The sequence below is a fragment of the Castanea sativa genome, chromosome 10 (genome assembly GCF_040712315.1).
Source record: "Castanea sativa cultivar Marrone di Chiusa Pesio chromosome 10, ASM4071231v1".
In the NCBI taxonomy this organism is placed as follows: domain Eukaryota; kingdom Viridiplantae; phylum Streptophyta; class Magnoliopsida; order Fagales; family Fagaceae; genus Castanea; species Castanea sativa.
The window spans coordinates 33,938,311-33,951,657 of record NC_134022.1 but is presented as its reverse complement, the minus strand read 5'-3'; the positions used below and the strand labels follow the sequence as shown (position 1 = coordinate 33,951,657).

Genomic DNA, 13,347 nt, shown 5'->3' with positions numbered 1-13,347 from the left:
GCTCAAGTATAAAGGATGCCATGCAAGTATAAAAGTACATACCTTCCATGTGGTCACAAGTCATGCCGCTGTGGGAAGGATGAAGCTTTGAGAACTTAACTATGCCCAAAAAGAAATGTCTGAGAGGTTCTTAATATTAGGACATATGAAAAATAAAAAATAAAAAATAAAAAATTAAAGCAATAGGTAAGCATAAGAAAACGGAACAAGTAAGCGTACGTAGATATTCATGACAATTAATTGGTAACCATTGTCTTACATACACACCCTTGGTAAGCATTTTAGTTTCTACCAATCAAAACAAAACAAAATTCACATAGTGCAAGAAGTACAACATTGAAAATCCGATTACAACACCAATCCTATCGAGACAATCCCCTTTGCTTCACTAAAAATGATATTCAGGGTGCCTTTGGTACTCATTTTCTAGCCACTTCAACTGGAGGTCCTTGTCATCGCAAAGCGCTGCGAACATGTGCCTACCCTTCTCTTTTTCCATGAAGTAGACGGTGCTGAATAGATGAAGGTAATGACCCGAGTGCACCCCGGGAAGACTCAACACCATGTCCAGAATTGTTTTAACCTGAGCAGTTGCTGTGGAAGCAAATGGTGTACGGGTACCTACACTCCTACTTTCAAGAAAAACCTCTGAGATGCTCTTCAAAGAGTCGGACATCTCTTGCGCAACTGAACGCTTTTTTTTTTTTGATTTCTTGCAAATTGGCTTGAAAAGGTGGACATTGGTTGCCAAGCCTTTCCCCTTAGTCATTGTCGGTCCTGCCCTCGACGATGATGGACCTTGAACCTCCATTGCGTCAACATTCAGAAAAGGTTCACATTGGGGATCAACAAATTGTGTGCTATCAGCAGAGTCCCCAGAACCTTCGGTGGTTTCCTTTGGCATTTGACCACTTGTGCAGAATGCATTTTTTCCCGTTGCAACTGTACCTCCAAACATGATGTTCATCGCCTCACGATTCGGCAAACGTTTATTTTTGAAGGTTTTTGCACTGGGACATGCCTACATGTGGAGAACCAGTAGTTAGAACACAATAATATAGAGAGAGAGAGATTGGCATTAAATTATAGACAAATTTCATATTTGCATATTCTTGTTTCTTCTATTGAGGCGAACATTTTCAGTATTGCATTCAAACTAATTAACCGGAACTGATTTAAACATCAGGGGAATATGTCACAGGTTTACCAACCATTTAGCTTCCTAGGTTTAAGCTTAGGATCCCTAAACATGTCATGATTGATGAATTTCGAAGTAATCCAATATATAAACAGTTCAGCAAGACTAGGATTAAAATGATGAAGGTGAGGAATCACCAAATAAACTTTTTAACATTCTTGCTCTTAGAATATTTTATTGCTTCAGAACCACGTCAGAATCACTTGGAAAAAGTCTTTTGGCAATATGAGTAGTGTTAGACTAACTGTTGATTACATCAATTGGATGCTCAAGTCAAGTGAGCGTGAGTCTTTCAATTTCCTTTTCTTTTTTTGGCTCAATCTATTGTCCTATATCTCATTAGCAATGGCTGTTATTCTTAAGTGGAATATCCACATGTATACTAGTGATGCACTAAACAAAGTTACTAGAACCAGACAAAAGATACTTCCTTCGAGATGATTATCAATCATTCAAAAGCTTTGTTTAACATTAGCATTGTCATTATGAGCCATGGCCTTAAGACTTCTAGGTAATGTCTTGATGGGATGTATGTGGAACAAGTTCTGTTGTGTTGGTTATTTTGGAGGTTTAGGGAATTTGAGCATCCTCTAGAGTACAAGTGGTGTGATAAGTAACCTTTCCAATAAAAAAAACCCAACAGATATTTAAAAATTTTCATTTGCTAACAGATTTATATTGGACCAAATAAACTGAAAAAAATATTTTAAAAGCTTTGTTTACTAAGTTATGCAAGCGTTTGGAATTAACTTAATTAATTTTTTGCTAAAATTATGTAGATATATTTGTATTTTGAAAATGTGATATTTTCAAAAATTTTACGTAAATGTATTGGAAACAAGGCTCTCGGATATTTTTAAGACTAAGATATTCTCTTGGCCAAGGTCTTATGAGTATTGTGGGAAAAATATAATATGGATTAAAAAAAAATTGTTTTGATAAGGAACAGAAGTTAGATATTGGGTGAAGGAAAGCAACATTTTCAGACATAATTGAATCCTAAAGATAAAGACTGCTCTCCTAGTCTGACAAGGCCAAGTGTAGTATTAAGCACATAATAGAGTCCTATTAAAGAAAACATACAAAAGGCATATGAGAGTGTTTATTTAGGTGTGGAAATAAATATGAAAAGAAAGGACCATCTGCTTCATTCGAAAGTATTGAAACAGTAAAGGTGGCAATAATATCATAATGGAAGCGTGTCATGGATGAAATCAATAAGTGTAGCTCAAATAATAGGACAGTACATATATATAAGGGTTTTTCTTTAGAAGAAATCAATAAGAATATGAATTGAATATAAAAACAGCAAACACAATAAGAGAAGTAGAAGTTTGGCCAAAATGTAATATTTGAATTGTGGACTGGAGATATTTCATGGGTCCCTAAAACAATTCCAGTGAATAACAAAGCATTAACATTTGCATAGAGAAAAAAAATGATATAAAAAAATTGGAACTGAACAAAGATTGTGATAAATTTTTTGAACAATAATAAATAATGGGAGAGAAATAGAGACAAGCCGTAATCTTTCGGGTCCACCACTCATCAGGGGCCTGAAGCAGTCCAGTGCTAGCATCATAACCCAACCCACTCTCATTGTCAAAACACTCGTTATACTGCTTCCACCCTTTTTTCAAATGATCCCATTTGTTTTTAATCTGCAGGAAAGTCACCACTTTTCCAAAATGGTTATCCAACTGCTGAATCACTGCATCAACCCCAATTTTGGTTAGAAATCCTCCGCTCCTCTGGCCTTCTAGGACTTGAACAGCACAGAACTCACAAAAAGCTTGTAGTTCCTTAATGTCTTTCCAGTCAGCTCTCGGATCATTACTAGCACCGTCCTTCGATTTCTCCCTAACCATTTTTGCCACAACTTCCTTCTATACTCATTGAGGCATTTCAACAACCAGTTCATGTGCATGTCATATAATCAGTTAGGCATGCCCACATGAAAAATGGAAACTGAACTCACATATACATTTATATACAACAGAGGTAGGAAGACAATTTACATGCGGTATTACACGAAGGATCAAGAAACCCACATTATAATAGTGTCATGGAAAACACAAAACAGCCACACACAAACGTTGAACAGAAACACCACACACAACCGATGAACACAAAAAAAGAAAAACAAAACCAGAAGCCTCATGGATCAAATTATAACCACACCAAAAGATGAGAGAGCATGAGAAATTAGAGGCAACTTACCCGTGAATGCAGAGCTAGACAATGGCAGCAACGATGTCCCAAGCTCCGAGAAGGTTTGCTCGCGCGAAGGAAGAGCAGAGGGGGTCTTTTGAGAGAGTTCCGCGTAATGGGCTTTCTTCTACCATGTGCACTGCTCTGTTTTGATGGTTTTCTGGTTGGTGAGTTCATTGAAGATGATTCGGACGGAGCATTGAAGAGGATTGAACACATTCGGCCAGGGTAGTTGGGAGAAAAGAAGAAAGCTGAAGAGAAAAATATCCGTTGAACGAGGAGGAGCGCACCGTTTTGATGAGATGGAGCTGGGCTTGTGCGATCAGATGGCTTTAGGGGTGCGCACCGTTGTGATCAGAGGATGGAGCATTGAGATGGAGCTAGGCTTATCACGCATGCGTTGGAGGTTTAAGTGAAACGGTGCATCTCAGCTCCTCACGCATGCCTTGGAGGTTTAAGTGAAACGGTGCGTCTCGGCTGAGTAGTTTTTAGAAGGTCCATGAACAGTTGAAGGAACGCGTGGTTTTAAAATTATGAAACGCTTTCTTCTTTCAGCTCTTTTCTTTTCTTCTTCGCGTTTCCCTCAGCGTGTTTTGTCCCTGCATATCACAAACGCAAACGCACAGACGCAGGAATAATCTCTATCCAAACGTTCTCTAAGTATTAAAGTGTTGTATAGCTGTTTGGTTTACCCAAAAAAAAAAGAGTCGTACAGTTGTACAACATTTCACATGTTAAAGTGTTGTACAGCTGTTTTGCAACTTTTGTTCTGGTGATTTTCTTTACACAGTACACTACAATTAATAATAATAATATTATATAATAATGTGGTTTATATTATAATATTAGATTATCTATAAAACATTATTATATAAAACATTAAACATACCAATAAAATTATCATTATAACTAAATGTTTATAAAAAAAAATCATTATAACTTTGTATATTGTATAAAATAGTAAAAAATAGCGGTAAACTCAAAACAGTACACCGGTGTTGACCGGTACCCGAAATATATTGTACCACTGGCCAAACCGGTACAGCCTCCGATACGATATTGACTGCTTTGATTTATGATACTCTCAGAGTATTCAGTAATTTTTCAATAATCACATTGATCATGAAAAAGTCTCTTAATTGAGGCATCATTTGCTTTAAGAAAAGAAGTTAAATAACCAAATTAAGATCATAAACAAGGAAACCAGTGCCTAACAAAGGTATTGATATATCACCAACAATCATATCGATTTGACAAATTAAAATTATTAAATGGATTTTACTAATGTGTGCCCTAAGGGCATACAATAATTAATTGTTTTTGGAAATATTTTCTCAAGAATTGAAAAAGCATTGACAGTTTTTTTTAATTTACAAGAAAATGTTTCAAAAAATAGATGAGTTAATGTGTGTCCTATTAATTGTTTTTGGAAATACTTTCTCGAGAATTGAAAAAGCATTGACAACTTTTTTAATTTCCAAGAAAATGTTTCTAAAAATAGATAAGTTAATGTGTGCCATTAGGGCACACATTAACCAGACCCTTATTAAATTATATCAAACAGAACATATATTTTAAACCGATAAAGATAATCTAATCCAAATACACCCTCAATATCAGCCGCTAACAAATAACCTCACTTTTTTCATTGTTTTGAGGATAAACGGCAGATTCTCTTTTTTTTTTATAATTTTTTTTTAGGATAAACGGCAGACACTTTTTCCATTGTTGAAAACAAATATAAAAGAAAAGAATACATGTTTATACCTCATTTAATGGATTTTTATTTTATTTTATTCATGGCCTATTAGAGTAAACCTTTACTTTAGATGCAGAGGTGTTGAGGGGCTTGAGGCTGCGATTTAGGGTGAAAGAAAAGAACATTTGATCGATGTAAGCAAAAATATAGGTTTAATTTGCATTACTTTTATATAATTTTCAAATTTTCAGAATTTAGGGGGTTTATTTTCTTGATCAAAGACTTTTTAGTCCTTTTATAATACCACATTACTAAACGTGCGTAATGAATATTCTTACTTGGAAAGTTATTTTTCTAGAGCCTATAAACTTTCCTCTACTTAAAATTACATCTAATTTGTTATATTCATTCACTTTAAATAGTAATAAATGATATATACCCAAAATATATACAATCATATTTTTCAAGGTTCAAAATTTCAATTAGTTAATTGATGAAGTTATTTATTATTGAATAAAGGACTATAATCAAAATTTGTTTTTAGAAAATTTAATAAATATTTTGATATAATGATTAAGAGTAATTATTATGAAACAGATATTAGAGATTTAAAATTGGTTGTATTTATTATTAAAAAAAATATATCTGAAAAGAGAAATCTTGCAAAAGTTGAACCCACGGATGGAAACCCAATTAAGAGAACAAGGTTGAATGTTCTTTTTCAATTCCAAACGTCACAGGCTCACAGCACACGAAACAAAACTCAATTGCAACGAGTTTTATACAAAAACGACTTGACTTACCAAGTCAAAATGTATGAGTTTTCATAAAAAAATAAAGAAGAAGAGATAGTCAAAACGTATGCTTAAAACGGATTAGTAATCATATATAAAAAGAATTTGGATACAGTGGATTACTTATTGTGTTGAAAATGTAATTTGCTGCCTCTACGATACCGTGTACAAGTACAAATAGTTAGCTCCCAAAAAAAAAAAGGGACAAATAGTTAGGTGACATCTTGACTCTTGAGTCATGACCATGACCATGATTCATAATTTAATGTTGAATAGATTATTATATGCAACATAAGAATTACGCAGTTCAATAATTCCACAGAGTTTGCGTCACTACTGACCATTGTAATGATATATATATATATATATATATATATCAAGGAAATAATAAGTAATGTGTTTCTGCTCTATAGTTTTAAAATTAAGAGTATTTATTCATTTTGTCCCTCAATCATTTGATTATATGTACGTTTAGGAAAAACACTTATTTAGGTTTGTGTTAAAAGTGTACTAAAATATATTTTTTCTTTAAAAAAAATGAAAACATGTCAAAAAAAGTGAAAAAATAGAAAAAGTGAAACTTAAAAAAGATATACATAAAAGTTAAAAGTTCTAATTAAAAACTTATCCCAAGCTCACCCATGGGTTGGGTGAATCGATGCTCTTAAGATATTTGCTAATGAACCATTTTAGAAAAATTTTAATATCATTTTTTATGAAAAAAATAGAAAATTGTAAAAAAAAAAAATCAATTACTTTTTCTATTTTTTATAAAAAAGAATATTTTCTAAGAAATGTCCTTAAGGTATCTGTAAGGCCGCAATTTGCATCTAAGCCCAAAACAGGATGAGTATAGGCTCAAAGAGCCCAATACAATAAATTTATAGAGAGTGGACTCAAAATTTAGGTTCTAATAAGTTTAGTTAATGATGACAGTGGACTAAGATTACAGTAGGATGAAAATGGAATAGTTTGTATAGTGAGATTTGTCCTTAGACTCAAGCCGAGGAGATTGGTTCTTAAATTTCTCTCTTCTAAAGACAAATTATAGACATTGTTCTTGAGTCTAAGTATTTTCTTTTTCTTTTTTCTTTTTTCCAATCCCCTCTCTCATGGGGGACCTTTTATCTTATATAGACACTTTCAGATGATCTTGATCTTCCACCTGTTAATCGTTCAGGTCATTCCCCATTTTCCAGTCTCATCTAGTACCTTTTACGAGTTTCTAAGAGATGCGGCACTCAAGGTAACACTGTTCAAGGGTTTTCTCCACATAAATGCGGCCAGAAGATTTGGTAGGATGCATTAAATGTAGTGGCAGTTTCTAGCTTTTCAATAACGCTAGTGCCATCCCCCTTCCCAAAGCCCTTTCTACACAATAGAGCCTCTTCTAATAGCGCATTGATGATGTGATCATAAAATCTAAGGACGTGACCTCCTCGGCCCATCAACTATCCTTAAAGAGAATATAATATTGGGTTCTTCGCAGTACCCACAACCTTTCCCCATGCGGTATGGACTTCTTCTTAGGTAAGATATTCTCTTTAAGGAACAACACAATGGAGTCCATCCAACTGGGTCCCACTCTAATCTGATGACTACGGACTGTATTCACACTCGTCATAGTAGGCTTACATAAATCTTCGACTAGGCTGACTCGAGGTAAGCTCTGTGCCGATGACGTTGCCAAGGTGGCTAGAGAATCAGCATGAGTGTTTCTGCTTCTACGGATTTGCACTAAGGTGAAAGACTCGAACTTTGATGGTAAATGTTTAACCTGATTTAAATACTCCTGCATCCTCAAATCTCTAGCTTCCAATTCCCCATCTACTTGGCCTACAACCAGTCTTGAATTCAAGAGCATCTCAATTGTCTTCCCTCCCAACTTCTGAACCATAATCATTCCTACTAGTAGAGCTTCATACTCGGCTTCATTATTCGTGGCCGAGAAATTTATCCTTAAAGATTTCTCAATAACGACCCTCTCCGGAGATATCACAACTAACCTTACTCCTAATCCTCTTTGATTCGCCGCGCCATCCACGTACACCTTCCATGACAAAGGTTCCTTCAGTAAGATCGTGCCAACTGATTTTTCATCCATGTCTGGCCTTTTAGTATTTTCTTCTAATGAGGGCTCAGCGAACTCGGCCACCACGTCGGCAAGGACTTGGCCTTTTATAGAGGTCCGTGGCATATATTTGATATCAAAAGCCCCCAGAATTGTGCCCCATTTGGCAATCCTTCCAGTATAATTAGCACTTCAAAGTAAAGACCTAAGCGGAAGTTGGGTCAAAACCACAATTGTGTGGGATTGGAAATAGTGGGGATGCTTATGTGTAGCATGCACCACTGCTAAAATGGCCTTTTCCAATGGTAAGTAACGAACCTCAGTTTCATGTAATGATTTACTCACATAATAAACTGGTCTCTGTATGCCATTGTCAACCTGTATCAATACCAAACTAACGACATGGGAAGCCACAGCAATATAAGCAAACAAAACCTCGTCCTCCTCGGGCCTAGACATAACGGGTGGCCAAGAAAGGTGTTCTTTAAGCTATTGAAAAGCCAAAGCACACTCCTCAATCCATTCGAATCCTTTCCACTTATGTAATAGTTGGAAGAATGGTCTAAATCTGTCCGCAGACCGAGAGATAAATCGGTTTAAGGTAATAGTCATTCCTGTCAATTTCTAAACTTCTTTAGGATTTCGAGGTGGCTGCAAGCTATTAATTGTGTTAACTTGATCAGGATGGACCTCAATTCCACGATGAGTGACCATATACCCCAAAAATTTACCCGATCCCATGCCAAAGGAGCATTTGGAAGCATTGAGGCGTAGCTTGTGTTTCCTTAGTATCTCAAAGATATTCCCAAGGTCCTCCATGTGTTTGGACACCACTTTATTCTTCACCACCATGTCATCTATGTAAACCTCAATGCTTTTACCTAGCTATGGCTCAAACATCATGGCCATCATCCTTTGATAGGTAGACTCTGCGTTCTTCAAGTCGAAAGGCATTACTTTATAGTGATAATTTCATGTGGGAGTGACAAAGACTGTTCTTTCCTAATCGTCCAAGGCAAAGGGTATTTGATGATATCCATGAAAAGTATCAAGAAAACTCATCCGAGGATGCCCCACGGTAGCATCTACCAGTTGATCTATACGAGGCATTGGGAAGGGGTCCTTGGGGTAGGCTTCGTTCAAATCTGTGAAGTCTAAACATACTTGCCATTTCCCATTTTTCTTTTTCACTACCATTGTATTAGCCAACCATTCAGGATATAAAAAAAAAAAAATCCTTGATAGTACCTGCTTGTTTGAGTTTGATCACTTCCAATTGAACAGCATCAGAATGCTCTTTAGATAAACGCCGAAGTGGTTGCTTCTTAGGGAGAACAACCGGTTGACATTTAAGTGATGACAAATGAAATTTGGATTTACCCTGGGAGCTTCATAAGCATTCCATGCGAACACATCGATATTCCTCTTCAAAAACATGACCAGCTCTTCCTTCTCCTGAGGCGGCAACTGAGCTCCAACCTGAAAGAATTTCTCTAGATCATCGCCAATAACAATTTCCTCCATCTTCTCACACGTGGGACCTTCTAACACTGTCTCTATGGGCATAATCGAGGTCCTTGATTGCTACAAGCCCCCCTCAGTAGTGGCCGAGGACTCAGCTTCAAACTGATGCATAATTGCAGCCGCCATGCACTGCCTGGCCAAGGATTGGGTCCCAATCAGCTCTTTCATCTGGTCCCCCGATGGATATTTCACCTTCAAATGCAGAGTTTAGGCAACAGCTCCCAAGGCATGAAGCCAAGGTATTGCCACAATGGCTGTGTAAGGAGAGTAGGCATCTACCACAATGAAATCCACTTCCACCACCTCTAAACCTGCTTGCACAGGTAACCTAATCTGACCCTTTGGAATGACAAATTTCCCACCAAATCTTATTAATGGTGAATCATAAGCTGTCAAGTCCTCCGATTTCAAATGTAGCCCTTTATATAGGTTAGGGTACATAATCTCTACACCACTGCCCTGGTCTACCATCACCCTCTTCACATCATACCCACCTATGCTGAGTGTGACCACCAAAGCATCATGGTGTGACTGCGTGGTCCCAATCTTATCATCTTCCAAAAAACTCAATGCCGGTCGAATATCCATTCTGGCCCTCATCGGCCTAGAAATAGAGTCCTCAGCGAGTGTTCGTGCTACAAACATCACTCTGGAGGGACGAGAACGAATCCTTCCAGGAGCAACAAAGATGACATTAATTGTGTCCAAAGGAGGGCTTGAGGAAGTATTCCCATGTGTTCCCAACCCTGTCTGCTCCCCCTACCTGTTGGACAGATACAAAAATTGTTTTAATCTTCCATCCCTGACTAGTTGCTCCAAATGATTCCACAGAGTCCTGCAATCCTCGGTGGTATGTCCTCACTCTCGATGGTACTGACAATGAAGACTCTGATTGCACCTCATGGGGTCCCCCGTCATCTTGTTTGGCCATTTGAAGTAGGGTTCATTCTTAATTTTCTCCAAGACTCGATGTACCGGTTCTCGGAACACGTTGTAGATCCAAATTGCCCAGCAAAATCTCTTCGGAGTTTGTTATTGTTGTATCTGTCCGACCTGAAATCCCTCATTTCCTAAGAGATAACCTTCGCTTTCCCCTTCCCCTGTTGTTAGTCCTCCTCAACTTGCTTATACTCATCAATACGGTCCATAAGCCGGCGAACACTCCTCACAGGTTTTTTGGTCAGTGATTTTCTCAAATCATGCTCGGCAGGTAGGCCGACCTTAAAAGTCCTTATTGCTACATCATCGAAGTCTCTGTCAATCTCATTAAACATCTCCCAGTATCTGTTTGAGTACGTTCTAAGGGTTTCCCTTCCCGCATGGTCATAGACAGCATGAATCTAAAGGTCTAGGAACTCTAATGCTTGTAATAAAGCGAGATCCAAATGCCCGGGTGAACTTTTTAAAGGAATCAATAGAACCTGCCCCCAGACCGTTAAACCATCTCATTGCCATAAGTCTCAAGCTAGATGGGAAAATCTTGCACATCAAAGCTTCATTTTTGGAGTGCACAACCACCTCTAGTTGAAGTGGCTAACATGTTCCACAAGGTCTGTTCGGCCACTGTAGATGGTGAATGTTGGCTGAGTAAATCGCCGAGGAAGTTTCCCTCTTTCAATTCTACGTTTGAAAGGTGACCTAAAAATCTGATTCAACGCTCTGCTCATAGCGTCATTTCCCAAGCCTCTACAAGATGAGTTCTTACTTCTACGGCTATAAGGGTTGTCCTCCTCAAATGAGAAAGACTTACTGGGGGAGTCCTTGATCTGAGCCTGTAACTGCTGTCTCCACCATCATCAAAAGAAGGGTCAGAAAAAGGAGTTCGCCTCCACAATTCGTAGCGCAACTTCCTCTTCAAACGATCAATCTCCAACTACATGGCTCTAGCATTTTCCTCATGAGAGACTCTGCTCCTATCTTGTGACTGACTCCTACTAGTGTGGGTGGCATGTATACTTCCCTCTCGGTCCTTACCTCTTTTAAGATTCAAAAAGTGATCTTGATGTTGGGACCCCATCGATTCTGCTTGGTGCGGACCTGATCCTACCATAATGTTCAACTTACTAAAACACAAGATTTCCCATAGATGGCGCCAACTGTAAGGTCACAATTTGCACGTAAGCCCAAAACAGGGTATAGGCCCATAGAGCCCAATACAATAAATTTATAGAGAGTGGGCTCAAAATTTAGGTTCTAATGAGTTTAGTTAATGATGACAATGGGCTAAGATTACGGTAGGATGAAGAAGGAATAGTTTGTATAGTGAGATTTGTCCTCGGACTCAAGCCGAGGAGATTGATTCTTATATTTCTCTCTTCTAAAGACAAATTACAAACATTGTTCTTGAGTCTATAGTGCTTTCTTTCTTTCTTTTTTCTCCAATCCCCTCTCCCATGGGGGACTTTTTATCTTATATAAACCCTTTCAGATGATCTTGACCTTCCAACTGTTGATCGTGTAGGTCATTCCCCATTTTCCAGTCCCATCTAGTACCTTCTACAAGTTCCTGAGAGATACGGCACCCAATGCAACACTGTTCAAGGGTCTTCTCCACATAAATATGGCCAGAAGGTTTGGTGGGATGCATTAAATATGGTGGCATTTTATAGCTTTTCAATCACATCAATTTCATCCCCCTTCCGAAAGCCCTTTCTACACAGTAGAGCCTCTTTTGATAGTGCATTGAAGACCTGATCATAAAATCCAAGGACGTGGCCTCCTCGGCCCATCAATTGTCCTTCTCGGCCATGTGTGACACGCTGTGTGATCATATTACTCGGAATCCTTGTACCTCACATTTTTTCTTCATAAAATCATTTTATGAAATACCATGACTCTCTTAAAACCAAACAAAAAACCAAAAACAAAACAGGAATCTCTTAATCAAAACCCTTCAATGAATTAACATAATTTCCAAGCTTATATGTTTAAGTGTAGAGTATGAAAATACTTTTATTATATTATCTTTTGTCATTTTCACATATCTAATTTTATCAATGTAACAACGTAAAGGCACGTTATCTTTGTAGTTGTCAAACGCTCTAAACATTTGAAGAGCTGTTTTCATATAAAACTCTTTACTATAATAAGGATTCCAATTGTAAAGAGATTTTGGATATCTTGCAGACACCTGCTGATTAAGGACTTGCAAGAAGAAAACAACCTACTACTCGTTGGGCCAAAGACCAACTAGTGGAGTTGGCTAAAGGCACGTTGAAGCAAATGAATTCTAAATAAAATCCTCAAGAGAAAACTATAGAGTAAAAGAGTATCAAAATGCATATTGGGGTTTTTTCTCCTTTTGTCAGTTGAGGGAACATGATATTGGGGTTTTTTCTCCAAAGCGCATGACAACAAAATGTACTTTTGGAGATGAAAATTGTCATCACCAAAAGTCTTATTTTCTTTGCCTATAACCTTTAGTGATGAATTTGATTTTGTCATGTATACCGCATCACCAAAAGTCTTGGAGACGAAAATTTTCAGTCCAACTATTTTAAAATAAAAAAAAAACACTTTTGGTGATGAAACCATTTTGTTGCCTAATGTTTACCTCGCTAAATACATTATTTGGCAACGAAATAGTTTCATTGCCAAATGTATTTTATTTTATTATTTTTTATTAAACCAATTTTTTATTTAATTTTTTTATAATTCAACCATATTTAGCGACGAAATATTTCGTCGTTGAAACCAATTTCTTATCTTTTTTTTTTTTTAATTCTGCCATAATATTTCGTCGCCAAAATGAATTTTATTTATTTATTTTATTGATTTTGGATAATAGGCGACGAATAGTTTTGTTGCTTAAACCAATTTTTATTATTACTTAATTTTGCCATATTAGGCG

At 37.1% G+C, this 13,347-nt stretch overlaps 1 protein-coding gene across 1 annotated transcript; it reads right to left on the bottom strand.

The window, feature by feature from the left end:
* Positions 1–239: 239 nt before the first annotated feature.
* LOC142614285 (uncharacterized) lies at positions 240–3,745 on the bottom strand. The gene is made up of 3 exons (XM_075786868.1): positions 3,419–3,745; positions 2,722–3,084; positions 240–1,021 (listed from the first exon to the last, which is right to left on the bottom strand). The coding sequence occupies exons 1-3, from the start codon at positions 3,626–3,628 to the stop codon at positions 389–391; spliced, it is 1,206 nt and encodes a 401-aa protein (XP_075642983.1). The 5' UTR covers positions 3,629–3,745; the 3' UTR covers positions 240–388.
* Positions 3,746–13,347: the final 9,602 nt, after the last annotated feature.

Coding starts and splice junctions, on each gene's coding strand:
- LOC142614285 (XM_075786868.1), bottom strand. CDS start 3,628: ATGTGTTCAATCCTCTTCAATGCTCCGTCCGAATCATCTTCAATGAAC. Junction 3,085..3,418: donor GTCTAGCTCTGCATTCACGG/GTAAGTTGCCTC, acceptor CAATGAGTATAG/AAGGAAGTTGTGGCAAAAAT. Junction 1,022..2,721: donor GGTGGACCCGAAAGATTACG/GCTTGTCTCTAT, acceptor CTCCACATGTAG/GCATGTCCCAGTGCAAAAAC.